Source organism: Columba livia, chromosome 19, assembly GCF_036013475.1.
Source record: "Columba livia isolate bColLiv1 breed racing homer chromosome 19, bColLiv1.pat.W.v2, whole genome shotgun sequence".
Taxonomy (NCBI): domain Eukaryota; kingdom Metazoa; phylum Chordata; class Aves; order Columbiformes; family Columbidae; genus Columba; species Columba livia.
In genome coordinates, this window is record NC_088620.1 from 5107542 (window position 1) to 5129625 (window position 22084).

Sequence of the window (22084 nt, forward strand, 5' to 3'; positions counted from 1 at the left end):
TGAATTTTGATGGTTTTATAATCTTGTCAATGTTGTTGTGATGTGTCTCCAGAACAGAGCAGAGATCCTGTGAGTTTATCTCAAGCAGCTAAATTACTGCAAATTCCTGCTAGATACTTTCTACACGTCTGGTTTCACCATCAGGTTGTGGGTAAAGAGACAAGTGTAAATGAACCAGAACAACAAAAAAAACCATGTTTCTTGAGGTCAGATCCAGTGTAAAGGGGGAAGGAAAGGGCTGCCAGGAACCCTCCCACCATGAGTAGCTCTTACCCTGCTTTTCCCAGAGGACAGAAAACATGAGAGGTGAACAGGGCTTGGGAGGGAGTAGAATACAGGCAGTCCTGTTGCTGCAGGGAGCAGCCGTGGTGCAATGTTGTCGGCAGCCAGTGGTGTCCGGGGGGATAAACTGGAGGAGGTGGAGCTGACTGGGGAGGGCAGTGCAGGACTGATCCTTCCCAACACCTCCGCTAAATCCCTTTTGGTATTTGCATGACTATAATACATGTCAGAACTCTTTCCATCTTCTCTGAGGTTCTAGTTGGTCTGTATAGATCAAAAGCACAAAAAGTCACGCAGAATTTTTGGCGCTTGTGTGCGAATGGATTTGAGATGCACAATGGCCTCTTATTCATGAGGAGCTGGTAGGTGATAAACCCCTGTTTGTATGGTTGTGTGCTCTCTCAGGGGAATGCCACGAGGATTCCCCAGGGTTTCTGCTACAGACAAGCAGGAAATAGAAAATGACTCGGGCAGGAACAAATTGCTCACATCCTATGGAGATGAGAAGAGATTGAATTACAGAGGCAAAATGAGCTGGAAGGAAGAAAGTATGACTGGACTGGGAAACCCCAGCAGAGTATCTGTGTGTGCAGGCCTGTCTCATGGGGAGTCACACACCAGACTCACTGAATGTCTTCGGATGACAAATTTCAAGTTTAAAGAGCATAATTATGATAATAAACACACAAACAAAATGTTTAGGGAAAGTGGGAAATAGTTCTACCTGTGGCTATCTAGAAACTCTGAACTCCTGAGTTTTATTTCTTACTTTGACCTAGTCTTCTAAAACAAACTTGGTCAATTCATGTCTTCTCTGTGTATTTTAATTCCCCGTGCAGAGCCGCATTTGTGCCCCCATGGGTGTGATTTGAGGACAAATACATTAATCTCTGAGAAGCTCTTAGATGACTCCACATGGCATTGTGTTTAAGTTAGAAGTATAAAAGAAAGAAACCAGTCTTGTCAAATGTTGAGATAAAACAGTGCTGAATGCCAAAATAAAAAAATAAATCATGCATCTGCTTTTAATAAATGTCCTTAAGGCCGGTGCGAACCTTCCTCGTATCACATCCAGTTGGTGTAAAAGGGCTGCAGCAGATCACTGCGTGTCCAAACGTGCAGACATGCTATTAAAAAGGGACAAGTTAACACAAGGTACTCTAGTGGATATAACTCCAAAAGTTTTATTTATAAAATAATTAAAGCTGCTGAACTCTATTTTCTTCTGTGAAACCTGTGTTTTGTGCTTGGTCCCTGACTCCCTAGCTCGCTGTTCTTCCTGTCCATTATCTACATCTCAGCCTGATCATCTGTTGCAATTTAACTGGCTTCTATTGAAATGTGTTTCTTTCCTTCCTCTTTATGGTTCTGCACCTATATATGTGATATTTTGTTTGAAAAGTGTTAAGTTAGATCTCCACACTTGCGGGATGCATCAAGTTCATACTTGCGGGATGCATCCAGTTCATCTGGTTACGTCAGCAGGGGAATCTGCGCAGTGTCACACACCTGGCACTGCGCCTGCATTGCTCGAGTCCTGCGTGTCCTTAAACAAGCGTGGGAAGGAAGGGATGAAGAAACTATGGAAGAGTTTTCCCTTGTTCCTGCGTTGTGTTTTGAACTTCCTTTGGATGTGACACGCTGCTGAAGAGGTGTTGTGTTGTCATTGTTCCCTGGTCACTGCTGACCTTACACACACACTCTGAGCATCAAAAGTGTGTCAAAAGCCTTGCCTGATGGGACAATGGACAGAGAGCCTTGAGGAAGATGTATTGGGGGGGGAAAAAAAACCACCACCATACACGATGAAGTTATCAGGATAATCAGAAACATCTCTGATGGATGATAAGTGTGAGAGAAAGAGAGTAAAGGTGTCAGAGAAGTAGAAATGAGGGAGCAGAGATACAAGCCGGAAAGACAGAAAAAATGATGCAGAGTGCAAGGCAAATGAACACATGAATCGCAGACAGGTGCACGAAGAGCACGGAATTCTTCCAGAATTGCTGTTTTACTGCTGATCGTTGTTCTTATGTGTCAGTTCCTTCTAATCACTGTTACCTAAAAAGTGTCATTGCTTCACAAGCTTGAAGCTGGGAATTGCCAGGGTCCTGCTCATGGCACTGCTGGATTGCATCCTGATATGGGAGAGTCGTATTGACTCTTAATTGGCTTCAGTATCACATCTGGGGTTTTTTTGTATGTATCATGGTTCAACACCTACATATGTTTTTGACTAAAAGAAGGGAAAAAAGATGAAGAGCTCAAATATATAGAATCTGTATTTTGTGATTTATAAAGTACATACATAAAATGTTTAACCCAGATGCTTTCTTACTGCTCTCAGAATATTTTTTCTGTGAAAGCATACTGTCTGGGGTTGTTTTTGCCCAAGCTCTGTAACGTTTTTACACCTTTAAAGGTTCACAAGAAGACAGTAGCTGTGTGTGTCAGAATTAATTGGGCAGCATGACACTGCAGGGAGATGTGCATTCTGAGTGGGTGAAAGTGCCTTATTAGTGTAGTCTTCTGTACATGTTTTCTTGTGGATTTTCCTGTTCTCTTTAAGCAGGTGTGTATCACAGAATCATAGAATGTTAGGGATTGGAAGGGACCTCAAAAGCCCCACAGAATGTGTGTGTGCGCATATGTTATCCAGTTTGTTTTAAACTTAATTTTATATATGTGTGGTTTTAATTTTAGGAATCTTTCGAAGAAATACCAGCCGAAAAAGAACTCCAAAGAAGAGGAAGAATACAGGTAAGTTAATAATCCATTGCTGGGTGAGCGTGAGTTGATGGAGGAAGGGGAAAAGGTTGGGTTACCAACTAGGATTGGCTTGTAAACCAGAGATTTTAAAGTCAAGTGAAAGAGTTATAGGTATCATAGGAGAAACATGCTGAGGTGGTGGATACTAAGGAGTGGATTTTCAGTTTGTGTTTGGACTGTAACTGCTCAGTTCCATTTATATGTTATGGTTTCTGGATGCCTGGTTTGGATTGCTTGTTGATGTACCTTAAAAACGTTAGGCCAGATTGTATGATCCTGGTTCTCTGAAGCGAATGACTCAACTCTTGATTACTTCAGCAAGAACAGAAACAGTTCTTAATTTTAGCATGAAACTCAAGCAGTCTGTGTAAGTAATAACTTACTCAAATGTAACAACACAGATTAGTAATTTACTAAAGGGCTAGTGTTACAACACCACAGAGAAACCAGTGGGCATGGATATGGGTGGTGATGGACCACATGTCCTTAAGAACACTCCTGCCCTTGATGAGATTGTAGATACTCCTTAAAGAGAACATTTTAGAGGAGGAGCTTAATTTATTTTGAGTCAGACCCGCAAGCTGCTGTATATGACTCCTATTAAGAGAGACTCATATTAACAGCCTTTTAATTTTATTTTCAATTTCTTTTTAGTTATCATTGTTTGGGAAGCATGCATTTATGCCATTGCTTCCTGAGATATTGATATTTACACAAGGAATCTTATGATACCAGCACATCAGCTGTTCTGGTCTGTAGCCGGGATTAGGAATAAATCTGCCTTTGGGTAGCTATACCATAAATGGGGATTTTGAGTTTACCGCAACCTTTTTTTGACACACCTTTCATTGCTGGAAAAGGATATTGGAGTTAAATAATTCATATGATGTGACACGGAAGAACTTGTGGATCCTTTGCCCTTTTAAATATATGTTCACCTCAGTGTAGTTTCCTCATGTCTCCAAGTAACGTCTGAGGATTTGTCATGCGACCTTTGGGTGCCTCAGACGCTGCTTTGAGACAGCCTGTGTAAAAATGATCTGTTTCCAGGCTTATTGTCCATCCGTAGTCCTGCGGCTTTGATCTTTTGCATCCATTTCATTTTGCTACCATTTCACATTAAGATTTTCTAGTATGTGCAAATGTGGTGCTTCCAAGCTGCTGTTTCCCTGCTGACCAGCACGGCCAGCTGGGGTATGGAAATGCGGCTCTGTTGGCTTGGTGCTGAATATACCAGTGACATAATCTGCTGTTTTGAAATTGTGTGCACAGATGTTTGTTTCTTCCGTTTAATAATACATGGAATGTTGTATTGGAGATAATTTTATATGAAAAATCAACCTTGTGGTGGAAAGTACTAAAAAACATGGGTTGACAATGAGCACCTGGTTAGTAAGCTCAGTACCTTTTTGAAAACTATAAACTGTAGCTGATTTAAATGCAATGTACGCTATGAAAAGTTGTATTTTTTGCACTGTGCTCTCCAAAAAGTGGGATGCTTCGGCAGGATTTTGCCCCGACTGTGCGCTGAATTTTAGCACTTGAAATAGCGTAACTCAAAGTGTTTCATCGATTGAGATTAGAATAGTGAAGTCGCAGAGCTGTGCTGATAAAAACCCTGTGACGTTTTAAGAGCCAATGTCAAACTGTCTAGATCAAGATGAACTTATCAGACAAGTGTCAGTGTGTGGGATAGGCTTCCTTCTGAGAAATTCCTTCAAGTGGATCTGTGCTAATCCATATGCAGCCTTGTGTAGCAATACTAAATGATGATGCAACCTCCCTTTGCAGTGTGACTGTCTGAAAGGAAAGGGGCTAAAAGCAAAATGTGTTTTTGTTCTCCTCAGGTACACGTCAACTAAAGCCTTCCTAGCCACTTTAAATGAAATTAATGACTATGCTGGACAGCATGAGGTCATTTCAGAGAACATGACCTCTCTTATCACTGGAGAGTTAACACGCTATGTGCAGGAGCTGAAACAAGAGAGGAAATCGGTAATTGATCATTTTCTATTTTTCACAGTTCATTGCTATTTAAAATGGGTAATTAATGATAGGGGAGATCAGTGTTAAACAAAACTTACTTGTAGCTAATAAACATGAGCTTTGCTAATGAACTAAGCATGAAAAAAGTGGGTTATGTGCCCTGGCCAAGTCACTGAAGCATTTGAATCAAATGTTATCAAATCAGACAGCAATGCCTTCAGGAGAATCCCTGCTAAATAAAGTCAGAGACCCATCTGTGCTCAAGGCTCTGGCCCAAAGCTTGTTTAGGGAGGAGTCCAGCAGCAAAGTGTAAAGCCTGAAATAAATAGAGAAACCGCATTACTAAGGCTTATTGAAAGAATTATTAGGATCTTGGTTCAGGCTCTTCTCGGTGACAACCAATGATAGGACAAGGGGTGACGGGTTCAAACTGGAACAGAAAAGGTTCCACTTAAATTTGAGAAGAAACTTCTTCCCGGTGAGGGTGGCAGAGCCTGGCCCAGGCTGCCCAGGGGGTTGTGGAGTCTCCTTCTGTGCAGACATTCCAACCCGCCTGGACACCTTCCTGTGTAACCTCATCTGGGTGTTCCTGCTCCATGGGGGGATTGCACTGCATGAGCTTGCCAGGTCCCTTCCAACCCCTCACATTCTGGGATTCTGTGCTTTTTTGTTTAGTTTGTAGACTTTCGTAGTAAATATGGCTCATATAAGTACTGAGTGAATGAGAGGAAAATCATTATAATACCGGTTGAGTGATAACAGCACGGGAACAGCAAACCCCCAGAATTGACTGTTTACCTGCTGTTGCTGCTAATTCATAGCCTTTAACAGTTGTCAGTCATTATTGTTTTGTTGTTATAACATGAATATAAACTATATGAATTATGAATCCTGTAGATTACTCATTTATGAGCTATGGTGTTGAAAAGGAAACTCCTTTGGCCTTCAGGCATTCTTCAGACATAGTGTCTCTCACTTCATACCGTGGAACACAAACGCATCCATCGGGCTGGCATCTGCAGGAGGGGAAGGTGCTGGTTGTGTAAATATCACACAGGGTTGTTGCTTTGGCAAAACCTTTCATGATAGGAATTAATGAACGGTTTGGCACTTACAGAAATTTTGCTGGCAGAATTCTCGTGCTTGCTGCTTGATATGGCATCAGCTGTTACGCTACGAGAGCACAGAATCGTAGAAACATGTAGGTTGGAAAAGACTCTTAAGATCAGCGAGTCCAACCGTGAACCTAACACTGTCACATACATCATGTTGCTACAAGCTGTAAGAAAAGATGATCACTTCTTGGGGGAGGAAGGGGGTGACCCGCATTCTCATCCACAGAATCTTGTATCATTTGGATTAAGTCATTCAGGTGTAAAATCATACAAATTTCCAGTGATTTCAGTGTGATTGAGTTAAGCACCTTTGCTTTTTTCTGCTGTCATTTCCCACCTGGAAGATGGGAATGATGCAGAGAGGTGTCATAAGGATAAATGTGTACAAGAGGAACTTGGATACAGCAACAAATGTTCAGGAAAATACACCAGGCAAGAGCTTCTGTTTCCAAAGGAAACCCCGTTGATATACAATAAGAATTGTGTATGTAGAGTCACGGGGGATGAGGGTGGTGATCTTCAAACACGTGGGGGCTGATGCATGCCTGCATCACTCTGTTTTCATGCTCATTTAGGTCTATTGATCAAAATGGAATTACACCAGCAGCTGATTAGGGTCACGCAATAATAAATCATGTTTCTTTTTCCTTGACAAGTACAAGCCAATAGCTTGTAAGCAGCACAGAATCTGATAGTATATAAAGCTTTATGTTGGTTTTATGCTGGATAAAATGAATTTAGCATGCAATTTTTATGTATATTGGATTTGTTTGACTACGGTGATAGCTGATTTGATGACTGCATATGCCATGCTCTTCCATACAAGATAGTTACTGATGGTGAAAATAAGCAAAGAAGCAGCTAATGAGAAACAGGATGGACAGCCTGGAGGTTGGACAAGTGGGATGATTCACAAATTCATGGTAGTTTTGTTCAAAGGACAGATACCTCCTCTATCCTCGGGGCTGGTTTGGAGCTCAGGAGATTTCTAAGTCACCATTATGTTTTTACAGATCTTGTGCTTTGTTGCGTGATGGTTTCAGATCCTCAGAAAGTAGTAAGAAAAATCAAGCAAAGACTTTTTTTGTGCAACTTGAATATTGTTATCAACAAAGGTTAATCAGTGCATTAAACTTTATTTGGTTATGCATACTTCTTCCATCAAATAGCCCTTGGTGCTATCACTGTACCGGATGAGCTGTTTTGCCCTCACAGTCGCTGCAGTTGGGTGTAAAGGAGAAAACACCTTGTGTTGTTTCAGTTCTTCCCGCTGTTCAGTGAAGTGAAACTCTTTATACTGTAGTTCCTCACTTGGACTTCTTCTTGCATTCTCGTGCTCTTAGTGTGTCCATGCTCTCATGTGAGTAGTTGTCATGCTAAGCCAGGATCTTGCTGGCTGCTTGAAAGCTGAACTGTCAGTTGTGTGTTATGTGTGAAGGTCATGTCCCATCCGCCTTCTTTTTGAGGTTATTGAGGCCAGACGCATGTGACTGAACTCCCCTCCGCTATACGGAGACCTTCGTCACCAAGCTGCACAAGTGCGTTGGAGATCACTGCTCAGAGTGGTTTGTGCCACCCCAATTTCAACAAGTCACTCAGCACACTTTGTTGTATTAAAAATCATCTAGACACAGGGGGATTTTTTGCTATCTTCTTTTTGGGTAACACCTGAGAGGACTTTTGAGCTAACTCATAGCCAATGCATCCCAAGCACTGAGAATTTCTTTTATTCTTAAAGCTTCCCAGCAGATAGCCTGGTTTAGGTGTTCTCTCAACTATGGCTGAGGAAAACCCTCAATGCTGTAGTTTGTCTGGATGGAAACTCAAGAATTAATTCTGGGGTGATTTTGATGTGTGGTCACAAACTAGGTCTGACTCATGGCCTCTGGCAGCAGCTGCTCTCTGTAGCCGTTGCTTATGTCAGATTTGCTAAAAATGTCTTTGGGAGTCACGAACTATCCCTCTCGTTCCTGCTGCTGCTTTTACCTCTCCCTCCTGCTCCCCGTGGGGTGGCTGGTTCTGCTCAGTTAGGCCTGAAAGTCAAGTACCAACCGAGAGCTTTGCTGCAGACTGACCTGGAGCAGCACTGGGGTTCTGTGGTTGGGAGAGAATTTACCTGGTGTCAATACATTCTATTTTGTGTCGGGATAAAAGGGGAATGGGGAGTGAATGCATCCCTGTGGGTACCGCGAGGGCAGCAATGGTCTGGTTCTTTATGATGGAGTGTGTGTGCTCTCCCCATGTGTATTTGTACGAGGTGGACATGTCAGAGAACCTTCTGTTTCTTGCAGACCCTCGTGTGTTGATGAAAAGTAAATAATTGTAAGAATTCTGCCATGTTCGTTCATTGTCAATAGTGCCCTGTTCTGCAAATAGTCCTGTGGTTTTCCGCAGGGTTTCTCACGGCGTAATGCACCACGCGAGCGTCAGACAGGACCACACAACCTTAGTGGTGTGTGACTGGGGTGCCTTTGGAAGGCACCACTTCAGGAGCAGACAATTCCAGCTGAATTAGCAGCAGCTTTGATTAGATATTTACATGGCCTGTTTTGGGTTAGACCCGGTTGATGGGTGCATGTCAAGAATCATGTTCATGTGGAAGGTTGCAAAGCAGAACAGGGTTAGACCACAATATTAAGAGGTAGCATTGATGACCGTGTGGGAAGATAGTCATCTGTTTCATGTCAACATTCACAGGACCATCTTACGCTGCTCTTATTACAAAGGAGAGTGATAAGACCTCAAGAGCATGTTGCTATTCTTGGAAACAAAGATTTCTTCTGAGGAGACTGTTTCCTGTCTTTGCGGCCAGGAAAAAAAATAACAAGGCTTTTTGCAAATGGAGCTGGGAAAATTGAGGAAAAAATAGTGTTTTCTGTCTCTAGTTTACTTTTAATCATTGGCCGTTATTTTAGGAATTGCTTATAACAGAAATGGAGATAGTTTGAATTGATGGAGGAAGCACTAGGTTGCTAGGACTCTGTTCTTATGGAATATCAGCATGATCTGAGTGCCAGTTAGAGAAGTCAGAGGTAACTTTTTTCAATGTGTTATATTACAAAGTGGCCTAATCTGGTATCTCTGTTAAATTCTTAAAAAATAGGATGTTGTCAAGTGAGCCATATGCTCTGCATATAAATGAACTAAGACTTTCTAATACAAACAGACTGTAGATGTGCAAATCTGAAGTTTAACCACACAATCAATTGCTGTTTACTTCCTTAAGAGAAATAGGGCTCTCTTGTTACAGCCTTTCTTAAATACAACGTTTCCCGTGGTCGGTTTGACGCAGCACAAGCTGTGTTGGTGGGCTCTGTGTTTCAGGCAACTCTTTCACTTTGAACTGCCCAGGAATTCCTCAGCAAAATTGTTTGCTGCTTCAGAAGATGCTTTTAACTACATCTTGCTTTACTATTCCTCTCAGAAGGTCAGAAAGAAGATAAGAAGCATATTCTAACAAGCTTGTGCTGCCTGCTCTGGGAGCGGGTGCCTATGTAAAGCCTCTTGCATACCGAGAAAGTTTTGCAGAAATATCCCGCTGCTACTTACTGTGATGGTGCTGGCAGGACCAGGCTGTATTGTAGGTGGCTCGCTCGCTGTTCCCACTGTTTTCATTAACATGGGTGAAATCCGAGCCTGACAAAAGTCAATGAGAGTTTTGTCTGTGATGGCGCAGCAGCCAGGATTTCTCCCCAGCTGTTACAGGCACGTGGCAATGGGAGCACATGGCTTGCTATGAGGTGATTTAAAAAGGAAAATCCCCATGCATGTGGTATGCCCATATTAAAATCTCCTTCTCTTCCTAAAATTCTTCTTCCTATGCTATAGCTGAGTGTTCTTGAGCTGGGAGTTCTTAGAATAAAATGACAGTTGACCTAATGCACAGTCCTTCACATAAGCAACTGAATACTGTGCTGAAAATCTCTCAAGTCTTAAGAACTCTTGTGAGATCACCTAAAACTATGTGGTTTTTGTTTGGTTTTTAGCTGGTTTTATCCTGTGAGCACAGAATGGATGGAGACGTCCACTCAAACCGTGGCCAGTTGTGGGTTGTTCAGGAGCATCCTGTGACATCCCACCCGTATTGTGCTTTAATACATGGGGGAAAAGGGCAGTTGTGGTCATGTAGCCGCTATAATTTGAAGAATGCTGCTATAGTCTTAGTTATTTAGTAGGTCTGAAGCTTGGATAAAATATTTTCTAGGGAAATCTTAAAGTTGGCCTGGTGGTTGCTAGCCTGAGATACCAAAGTGTAGATGAAACGGTGATTTAAGGAGTTTGACCAGTGGACACTAATACAAATCAAACTCTTACGGTGTTTTTAATGTGTGTTTTGAATGCTGTGGATTTGCCCAAAAAGTCTGGGGAAAATCACAGCATGTGAACAACCAGCGCTGCTGCTGCAGATGTCTCACCGGCACACTAAAGGGTGATGCATTAATTTGGTGTCTTGCTCATAATCTGAGCTTTTTAAATAGAAAACATGATTAAGGCGCATTAGTTTGGAGGGAAAAAAATAAATTAATATTCTGTATTGTATCAACTACTCTAAATTTACCACTGTGCTGCAGAAATGTGTGACTAATTAAGAATTGTAGTTTTCTGTGTGATGAGCTAAATCATTTGTCATGCTGAATCATCAGGTGTCAAATAACCAATTATCACGTTTGATTAGAAAAATTAATCTTTAAATTAGAACTTGTATCTTGAAACCTTATCAGGGAAGAGTTTGATCTTAAAGTAACTTTTGCTAAATTGGGGGGGAGAGCTAAAAGGCATTTGCTATTTCAGACTATTTTAAAGTAGAGGAAATGAGTTGGCGGAAATTGAAGATGGTGCAGGGCTTGAGGAAGCTGGAGGTTTCCTGTATGACTTCGAGCAGATCACTTAACCAAACGGTCTCAGTTTCCATGCACATAAATGAGGGTAGTGAAGAACCAGGGTAGCTGGAAGGTACCACTTAGTTGCTTTATATGAAAAAGAGGTTTTGGAAGGCAGAAATTGTCCTTTGAGGGCAAAAGATTTGTGAAAGCAGAAGTGCTCTCAATACGTGCTACAGCTGTTACCATATGTAGCTTTATCTCTCATAACAAGGAGATATATGGGATAATACAACAAGAATTGGGGATTATAAATATTTAGAAAGTGGTTGAACTAAAAAAAGAGCAGTATTGCAGTGAAATCTCCAAAATGGGATGCACCTGTATTTATCAAACTGTTATTCATCAGTTCCTCTGTTGACTATTTCATAATCCTCAGCAATGCCCATCTGACATTTCAGTGAATGATTTGTATAAAAGAGCTTCTCAAAATAAAAGGCAAAATGTAGCAAAAGCTGAGCAGGATGCAGCCATAGTGCTCAGGCTTGCTGCTTCTCTCCTGTGTTCTTCCAGCAGCTTGTGGAGTTCATTTTATAGAGAAGGCAAATTTGGAAATAACAGGGTTGGCTTGTGCAAAACTAAAATTACATTATTGATTAATGACAAAGTGGTTTAAAAATACGAGCTCAGGGCAGTCCTGTGATTTGATATGCTTTTGATTCTGAGTTCATCCTTCATCCCCCATATTCAATTGTATTCTGTTAAATTAACCTGGCATGTTGTTTCCTGAGGTTTCTGGGTCATTGACAGCATTAGGTTTCATGCAGCCCAGCTGTTCCCAAATCAAATCCCTTCCTGCACTCCAGCGAATTCAGAGAGGCGGGATTGGGAAGCACAAAGGCTGGCGGAGGCTCCAGTGCAGCACCAGGGCAGCCGAGGTGTTTCGCTTGCAGCTTCACGCCTAAAAAACTTTACATATGCCATCCTTATTAGCAAAAACGTTGTAAAATGCAGTGTTAAATTACAGTTGTTCCTTGGGACTGTTTTCCTGAACTCTCCTTACAAAAGCCAGCCTGAAATGTGGAGCGTTCCGAAGCCCTTGGCAAGGGAGATGCGCAATCTGCCACACGCGGGGTTGAAAAGAAATGGGGATTGTGATTATTTTTAAGGCAATACAAGTCTCTTGGCCATGGCATGACAGAGATTGCAATTTTGGGGCTTTTCACTGGTGTGTCTGGAGCCAGGAGGACAGCCAGGAAATGGCATTAGCAGGTTTACTCAGAAACCTGCTCCTGACAGAGGAAAATACCAGTTGCTTTAGTGGAAGACGCAGAAAACCAAGTAGCTGCCAATTATAAAGTGCTTGCAGGCACATTTCTCTAACTTGAGCTGCTTGCGGCAGGCTACTGTTTGAAGCTGGAGCCCTTCTACTGCTGATCTCATGTTGCTAAAGATGTATTGAATATCTGATTCTGCGCAGGCCTGAGAATGCACAAATTCTAGTGAGTTGCAGTGGGATTATCTGATATTTCTTGATGCTGTGAAGCCATATATGTATTTGAATAAAACATCCTAACCGCCAATAAATAATACAACAGAAAGGCATTTTGCTTCCTATTTGTACTTCGCTGTATTATTTTACAGGGTGGTTTGTGTGGGGAAGAACCCGTTCTCGCGGTCACTTGGGGGCTGCGTTAACGTTCGTGTTTGTAGCCGGGTCATTGACTTGTGTAATGATGTTGAATGAACTGCTTGTCCTGAGAAAAAGCAACACATGGAGAAAGTAGAAAGGGTAGTACCTAAAGCGTATTAGGTTTTCTGATGAAGAGCATTGTGTGAGGGATACGAATGGTTATTTAAACCAGCTGCAACTGAGTCTTGCTCCAAAAGGCATGTCAATAGTTCATTGTCATTTGGATTGTAGCTGGCATTGCATATTTAAAATGTGTCTAACACCTTGGTGTGTGCACATACACACACCCAGTGTGTGGGAGAGGAGGGTTTCTGCAGGGACCCAAAGAACTGAATGAGCAGCCGGTGACTGGCAAGAAGAGGGTTTGATGTCGAGTTGGAATGAAAATCAGGCCAAACATCAGTTGTTAGAATGTGCCAATCAAGGGCATCTTGGTGAATTCCATGTAGAGAGAAATTTTGATTTAGAGCTCATGTTCTGTCAGTAACCAAAGAAATGCTCTTCAGATAAAAGTGCTTCAGATTTCCTGGTATGGGAAACCAGTCATTATGAGATACAGTGAACAATACAAGGTGGAATTGCTAAAGGGATTAATTAGCTTCAGTCCAACTAACCACTATAATTGATGCAAATATACATCTGCAGCCTGCTGCGACATTAGATAGTCATCATATGCCTGCTCAAATTACCAGTGTTGCAGAACGCAGCTGTCAGAATCATTTCTGGGTTTTTTTTTTTTGCAACTCCTTGAGCATAATTGACTGTTCGTTCTTTTGTTGCTCATAATGTTTTCTTTTTATCTTTTCTGAACAGCACTTCCATGATGGCAGAAAGGCACAACAACATATTGAAACCTGCTGGAAACAACTTGAAGCAGTAAGTGAAATTTTCCTCAGATGTGACGCTTAAGTCATTTTTATACCATTTTCAGAGAGATGGTTGCAAACATTGTATTTGGAAAAAGAAGGGTGTCTAGATAAAAGCTCTAGAAATGGGATTTTTAAAACTGTATCTTAAGTATACTAGTAGACATGAAAAGGTCTGTTTTAATAGTACGTGCGGCTTTCAGTGGGATCTGTGTCTATCATGAGTAGCATTTCATTTCATATGACTTGAAGAGTGTGCTAAGCGTTGCTGGAAGTGCAGAGTCCCTAAGGATCCTCTGCAGATATTCCATGGTAAGCTGAATAGCTTCATACCGCTTGAGTAAGTGGAACGGGACCATCTCTGTTTCTCAAAAGTAATTATATTGGAATTATCATTCATGTGAGGAATGAAAAGTGAGGCTGCAAGCAGAAGAGAAGATAAAGGGGACATCAGTAACCAAAAGTCCTACTTGCAAATGTATAAATCTTAGTAAGTCCCTTGTTGTGCATTATAAAAAGGAGTTAAGTGTTGGAAAGGAGTGGTTTGGTCTACAAGAGCAGATGAGATGCCAACAGGGAAAAAAATACTGAAACATTAGTGATGTTGGTGTAATCAAACAACCTGAAAACACAAGAAAAAATCTGTTTCTGGTAACTTGGATTTTTTTAAAGTTCAGAATCCCGGAATGTCAGGGGTTGGAAGTGACCTCAAAAGCTCATGCAGTGCAATCCCCCCATGGAGCAGGAACACCCAGATGAGGTTACACAGGAAGGTGTCCAGGCGGGTTGGAATGTCTGCACAGAAGGAGACTCTGTTTCTTTCCCATAACAAAGGCTTCTGTTTCTCCTTTTCAGAGTAAAAGGCGGTTTGAACGTGATTGCAAAGAAGCTGACCGAGCACAGCAGTATTTTGAGAAAATGGATGCCGATATCAATGTAACAAAGGCAGATGTTGAAAAGGTAAGACAGAGGGTGGGTTTGTAAAGATGGATGTGATGGATTTAGTTCCTCAATCCTGCTGGCAGGATAAACCCTCTGAGGCTTAATGCTTCACTTAAGTCAGTCTGTAGTTTAATTAAAAATAGGGAGATCTCTGCAGAGACGTATATTCGCATAAAAATTCTACATGGATACAGTCAGTTTTCTTCAGTAAGTTGATATCTGATTTTAAAATAGATGACATGACTCTAAATGAGCTGATGCAAAATCTGTTTGAAAGAACAGCCCAGATTGTGTGACGATGGAGCTAGCGAGGTCTCCCTGAGGGGTGCTCGCGGTTACCACACGTTGTTGGTTGCTCTGTGATTCAGGTAGAACTAAAATTCCAGCCTTCTGAGCAACATTTCAAAGATGTCCTGATGGAACTGGTTGCAACAAAGTATTACCAGGGCTCTTGTTCATGGTCCTACCTTTACAACAGGACAGCTCTTCATGTTATGCAGAATCCTGGAATCCACGCTTGTCACAGATGGCCCATAACTTTTATGTTTATTTCTCGGTTGCTGTCTGCTTGCAGTGTCATTTGTGGCTTTTACATATTGTTTCCCATTCAGTGAAACTTTTGATCTTATGCTTAATTTTAAACATGAATTTCTGTTTCAGCATATCTGTCTTGAAATACTTTATCTCTTTAGTTTGTGTCAAAATTGGATGTGCAGAAGGATGCTTAAAGTTTAAATGTCCAAGTCCAATGATGTACCTGTAACTTAAGGAAGTGATGGAGAGGGAGAGAGCATGTTCACATTGCTTGGGTTTGATGTTACACATCTGCTCAGAAAATATAGTAATGTAGGTCAGAAACAGCATATTACAATGTGTAAGGGCGATTTTGTCTTCCCTGAGTTTGATTTGTAAAGGTAGAAAATAGCCACAAGACTTGAAAGGGTTTTTCTTTAAAAAGAAAGAAAAAAAAGCGCAACAAAAAAAGACAAGAAAGAAGAAGAAAGCTGAAGCTTAAAATATACAAGACGTTTTGTTGCAGGGTGAGGAAGGGAAACTGAATTATAGGTAAGGAATCTTTTCTAGTTCAAGGTAGGCCTTGTAAAATGTAGCTTTTGTTCCTCAAGAGGTCTGCTGCGTTCTGTTCTCAGTTGATCCAGTCCTGGGAAGCCATCAAATACAAATTGTTCTTTCTATCTGTGGGACCTTAAGGTGCTTCTAGTACACCGAGCATCACAGAGGTTGTCTAGCAGATGGCATCAGGGATGCTATTAGAAATAGGGACAGTAAATGTAAAAGAAGCTCAGAAAATTTCCCCGGAGTGCTATTTCACATCAAAGGAAAAAATAACCTCTGTGCTCTTGTCATTCGCTTGGCTCTTAGTTGTAAATTCACCATGCAGATTTGATCCTTTGTTGCCCTCTGGATTTGTCAGGGCACTTCACAGATGAATGCGTGTACAGGATTGTCAGAGATGTAACACCACATGTGGGTCTTTCTGACAGAGGAGGATCATCTCTGCTTTATCTCTATAAAGTGATTTTAGAATACATTTTTTATAGATAAAATTAGGACTTGCCCTAGATTTATTTCAAAACTAAGGCTGTGTCAAAGGGGTACAGAGACACACGACTTACTATTTGAAATGCGGGGCTCAAACTCCCTGCTTGTACATCCCTTTCTAAGGCATTTTCTGGTCAGAATGAAAGGCTGCATGTTGGTGGTTTATCAATCTGAGAGGCATTAGGTAAATTCTGGGAAGCAATCCCTGCCCTGGTGCTCTTTCCCTGTGAAGTGAAGCAGAGGGGCTTCCCTTGAAAATTTCTCTAGCTTTATACTGTATGTATTTGTAAATTATTTATTGCAAAGTGAGGCTCAATGGTATCTTCAAAGAGGAAAATAAAATCTGTTGCTGTTGTGTGTGTTGGCCAATCTGAGGAGAAGGCATTAGTCGACTTCCAGTCAGTCAGTGGGGTAGATGGTGAAGAAAAAGGTTATCAAAACGAGTGGAATGTGAAATAATATTACTGAACAGAGAGAACAGTGTTTTCCAAGTGCTTGTGCTAAACTGGGTTCATCCATGTCAGGCTGTGAATAATGCCCTTTCTTTGCTTCCCCCTGCCCCTGTGACTGGGACCGCTCTTGCATAATTCCCAAGTGAAAATGGGATATTGTTGAACCAAGCGGTGCTGTCGGGAGCAGCTCCAGGGAGATGCAGGAACCGCTCCACTTCAAATGAAGCAGCGTAATGGCTTTTACCTCCTTCTAATACAGCAGTTCTGATTTCTCTTGCCTCTTATGGTTTTGCTGCTGCACTTCTACTCCAAAAAGCTCCCAGAAATGTGGCTGGACATGCAGACAGCTTGGCTACATTCAGAGCCAGTGCTGGTCACTTTGGTGGAACAAGGTGCTCTTCAAGCAAAGGGATCAGTCACCCTCATTTTTTTCAGCTTGAGATTGACACCTTGGCTACTTTAGCTTGTATCTGCAGATAGGAGCAGACACTAAAGCTATTATTTGCGTTGTGCATTTCAAAGTAATGGAATTCTGCAGTGATCACAATGACACATGCAATCAAGAATATACAGCTGTAGTTCCCTAATGCACCTAATGCTAAGCTGTATGCAGCTCTGAAATGCTCGAATCTCGCAATCTTTTAGTCATTGTAGCTTTTGACAAGCGCAGGAGGAAATTCTGTGGCAGAGCTGCCACTTAACATGGTGTGACCTGAGGGATAGCGCTTGGTATTATTACAGTTTGCTAGGATTTAATCAACAGAACTGTGGCAGGGAAGCAAATTAAGAATTGTTTTCCTCGTTGTTTCTCCAGGACTGTTTCACCAAGGGCCTCAGGGCAGGGCTGGATGTGTGGGTGTCTTGTGCATGGTCCAGCCTCCTCTGCGGGACCAGCTCCGGGTTGATGTGCAGAGGGCACGTGCCTTCAGTGCCACTTGTGTGGCCACTGTGGGCTCGATCACCTTTGCAGCCGCCTGTCTGGTAGTTGATCTCGTGGAGAGTGCCGTGTTTGGCTTTGTGTCCTCCTGGCTGCAGGAACGCGGAGCAAAAGGCTGAGTTCAGTCCCTGCAGTGGTCTCAGGCTCTATTTGGGAATGGAAGGAGAGCAGATTAGGGCCCCTGAGCTCCCTTCCTGTGTTTGCACTGAGCTGCTAAATTACCAGCAGCCGACACGTGCAGAGAGATGTTTGTGCGGCAACACAAAGTGCAGTTTGGCACGAAGGTTTTGTCAGTTTGGTTTAGCAGACTCAGGGTAGGAACTTTATGTTGCAGAAAGCTGTACTGGGAAAAATATCCTTATTAACCAAATAAATGGTGCAACACACTGATGCTAATACCGGGAAGCTGTGTGGCTGTTACTGTAAGCCTTAGTTTCATTTGGATCGCAGGGAGATGTGTACTTTAAAGCAGTTCTCTTTCAAAAACCGCAGTGGAGCTGCTTCAGTTTTTTGCCCATTTGGGGAAATGGTCTCTGTCCCAGCGCAGAGCCGCTGTACATATAAGGAAGCGCTCTATTGTTTGCTCCTTCTCCTTAGAGCTGCAATCACTAAAAAGCTGACATCTTTATGGGATAACGTGGTACCCAGTGGTGCCTTTGTAGACTTCTTGCTGAGACCAACCACAGGAAGGGGCAAGAGCTTTGCTGCTTGGTTTGCACAGCAGCTGTGGGGGAGGACGGCGGTTTGAGGCCCACGGGGTCAGGCAGGATCTGTCCCTTTGAGCAGCACAGTTGTAGGTTGGTGACCTAGGTAGTAATTTTGCCAGAAAACAAATTCAGCCTCGAGCAGTAAAAAAATGAGCTGTGGGTTCTCCAGAACTGCTGCCCTGGAATCAGGGCTCGTCACCTCCTCCAGATTTTTGTTTCTTCTGGTTTTTGTTCCTGTTATGTTAGGAGGGTTCCACATTAGGTGGTTTTGAGATTAATGTATATGTATTGTGCGCTTAAAAAGTAGTTCAGAAAAATAGACATAAAGTACAAATTTGACCTTAGTGCTTTTAAGTCAAGAAACTTCTCACAGTGGTAAAAACATGGGGTGGCTATTGAGTATTGCTGTGGGGTTTCGACTGTCCCTTAGTAAGTCTTCAAACCTCACCCAGAAAGGACAAGTTTGTATTAAGATTTTATTTGCATCCTATGATATTCAGACATCTTTTCTGCGACAATGGGGTTTTCCTATTGAACTTGCTTTCTTATGTGCTTACCGGTCATTGAGCTTGTTGCAAGTCGGCTGTTGGTTTGAAATCAAGATTACTCCAAAATGATCCAAACTTACATCCAAAATTATGATTAAAGAATTATTGTCCCATTCCTTGCTCTCTTCTCTGCCCAATCCTATGTCGTACCTAAAAACAAAATAAATGAGCAAGTTGATGGTTCTATTCCTGTGTTGATTCTGAGGTACGTACAAGTTTGGTATTTACTGGATGCTGGTTGGTTGGGGCTTTTGTGTTTTGTTTTGTGTTTCTTTTTTGAAGTGGAGAATCTAAGGAAATAGATGTAATCTCAAGTTTGAAATCTGTAGGAGCTTTTCGCAGTGCTCCGCAACCTTCAGATCACGTTATGTCTGCTGTATCCAAGATTTTGGGAGTCCCAAAATAGCTTATGATTTGCATAAAGGCATAAAACCTCATAATACACTATCACCATGACATTAATGTTCTGTGCTGTAAATATAACTACCGAGAGATACTGACACTTCATGTTTGAAGTTTCATTTTCTCTTTTATGCCACATTCCCTGAGTGCTCACCATTGATTTCAGTGCAATGTAAAGAGTCTGTATGTCACCCTATAGAAGACACATCCACTTACATTGCCTTGGGTGCTCATGAACTGAATTGCTGGCAAAGTCTTACTGAACATGGATGTAGAAATACTGCTGCTTTGGAGGGTTCTTGGACTAAGCTGATCTTCCTGCCTGTGCAAACACCGTTACGCTGTCAAGCAGTAAACTGCTTTTCCAGCCCGTAGGCTGCCGCGCTGCGGGATGCAAATCTCTTCATTAAGAATTTACACATCCTTACAATGAAGGGTGCACTAAGCTATTTTTACTTGAGCTCAGGAGAAATCTCTGATCTGTGTTTCAGCATTACCCTGCATACACTATTTACAGCACGTGTTGTCGAACAGCGGGCAAGTCCCAGCGGGGCTGGATGTGCATCTCCCAAACCCACCAACAGACCAGGGAGCAACATCTCCAGCTCGGTGCTCAGTCATTGCAGCGTTCGCCACTGAGGTTCAGTCAGTTAAGATGGTCAGCAGTGAACTCTGCAGCATAACCTGAGATTGTGGGTGCCGCCTTTGCAGGCCGTAACTAAACAGGCCTGATTTTTTAGGAGATGCCGAGTGACCCGCGCTGTGACAGTGGGGCTGTGGTGTCCCCTCCTTCTCCTGCTCACCTCGAGGCACGTATGGGCATCATGAACACCTCAGCGTTTTAGAAAAGGTAGTGCCATGCAAAAGTAGGGTCAGAAGGTGGACAAGCTCTACAGTATTTGTCGTTAATATGACAGTGATACTTATTGTGGTAAATAGTTCCAGAGGCTTTGCTCTTCCTGTACTCTGCTGGGAATTTATAACAGCAGCAGAGTCTGTGAAATACGCATCTAAGGTGCATATGGCTTAGTCCTGAACATATGATGCAAGAGGGTTTGGCCTGTGCATTTCTGATTTAGAGTTAGATATCGCACAAGATTTTCCCGTGTTCTCTCCATAGAGGTGAATTTGAAGTACTTTGATTAGGCAGCTGCTTTTCTTTTACTCCACAAATAGATCTGGCTCAACCCTTCTGTGTGTTTCCTTGTGATGTGGGTCGAATTTCCCATCAATGCAAGTGTAGTCTTTTCTTGGTAATGTGTTTGAGGCCATTAGCTTTGCACTAACGTTATTTCTCCGGGTGATGCAGATCCCAATCCCCTTCCTGACCTGCGTCCTTCCTCGTGGTCCGTGCACGGTGTGAATGCCGGGGTCCCCCAGGACAGGCATTTGCATTTCTGGAAGAGGCCGCCTTGTTTACAGCCTGCTGTCTGTGACACTGTATAGAGCAGCTGTTTCCCTTTTGGTATCATGACTAATTCAGCAGGTTTGATTTCTAGTCAATAAAAGAGTTAATGACTGCAGCAGGAGTGGCTGGAGAACTAATAAATATCCGTATGTGTCCCCTGCATACGCTGTATTTGGTGTTCAGAGATCAGGGAAGAGAAGCAGCAGTCAGTTTTAGTTTAAGATAAGGAAATCCACCTGAATTTATATTTCCTCTTAGCAGTGCTGCTCTGCAGGAAATCTCCACACAGCAATCTGAGTGGGTTTTGTTACAGTACAGCTCTGTTGGGAGGCTGCTGGAGGAATGGACGAGTCAGGGACAGAAAGGGTGCGAAGGGGAGGCTTAAGAACAACTTCAGAATTAAGGATCAACTGCAGTTTGAATCAGAAGTGTAATATAACCAGCATTCTTAGCTAATGCAAAGTGCTTGGTTTATACTATATAGTTGGAAAGCTTGTTTATAGTCATCCCTATTCTGTCGAAATATTATAACAGGTGTTTTCACTTGTTGAAGAGCTAAGGGAAAATGAAGCAGAGAGCCCAGAATTTAGCTTTTTGTTTGTAAACTGTTCAGTTTAAGTGAATGTATTGTACCCATAAAGCTGGGCTTTAAGGCTAGAAAATTCATACCGGTAACTTTCTTCAACCCCGACTGTCCATTCTGCATTGGCTGTGTTTGTAAGTTCTCTCTTGGAGAGAGATGGCTACAGCCGTGCCCAGTATTCAAAGTATGAGCTAAGCAATCTATTCTACAGTCCCGAAATAATTTCCATTATTTGTATTCAGTACTTACACACTGCAGAATTTAATTGCTTATGTTAGTACAACTAAACAGAGCTTCAGAAATCAAACTTCAAAACCTTTATCTGCTTGCCAGTTCGGAGAGATGAAACTGGTTATTGTATAGTAGTAAACAATGGAGCTTGATTTGGAGGCTATGTAAATCAAAGCCTGAAATCCTGGCCCTGGTTTTCAAGCCCATGGCAGAGCTCCCGCTGTTATTAATGATTCTGCAGATGCTGCCAGCATTGCTGCTCCCGAGAGGTGCCCGTTGGTGCCCACTCGGAACAGCGAGCGGCTCCGTGACGTTGTCTGTGCGGGGATTGCAGCTGAAAATCTGCGAGCAATTGAGAGCATTCCTGAAATTGGTGAAGTGTTTGAGTCTGCCTTTATCATTAAGTTATTTTGAAGGGATTTTTGGGTAGCTGGGGGGGGGGACAGGGGTGATTTTTCTCTGTGTGTGTGTTTGCATTTTAGTCTGATGTTGGATTTACCAAAGACGGATCTGTTTTGGCAGGCAGCAGCCTGGCAGTGATGCATCTCACATGCTGTCTGGGTTAAAAAAAAGAGGGGGAGGAATGGGAGAAAAGAAAGAAGAAAGAAAACTACAGCAAAGTTTTGACTGGAAACTCTGCCATTCTGGACAAGACGACTGCTGAGAAGTTGAACTGTTCCACTCAGTGTGGATCAGCTGAATAACAGCCAAAGCTTTTTTTCCTGCCCTTTTCAGTTATTCATATCACTCCCACCATAACAGCCTCGAGGAGCTGCATTTTCTGTC

The 22084-nt window shown here is 42.4% G+C and overlaps 1 protein-coding gene across 29 annotated transcripts in view; it reads left to right on the plus strand.

The window, feature by feature from the left end:
• The window catches only part of FNBP1 (formin binding protein 1), an 82850-nt gene that overhangs the window by 29128 nt on the left and 31638 nt on the right, over positions 1-22084 (plus strand). For all 29 annotated transcript variants that reach the window (XM_065035206.1, XM_065035216.1, XM_065035214.1 and 26 more), the window contains exons 3-6: positions 2983-3039; positions 4896-5043; positions 13476-13538; positions 14384-14488. In XM_065035206.1, coding sequence (XP_064891278.1) covers positions 2983-3039; positions 4896-5043; positions 13476-13538; positions 14384-14488 — 373 coding nt within the window. The remainder of the gene's footprint in view (positions 1-2982; positions 3040-4895; positions 5044-13475; positions 13539-14383; positions 14489-22084) is intronic.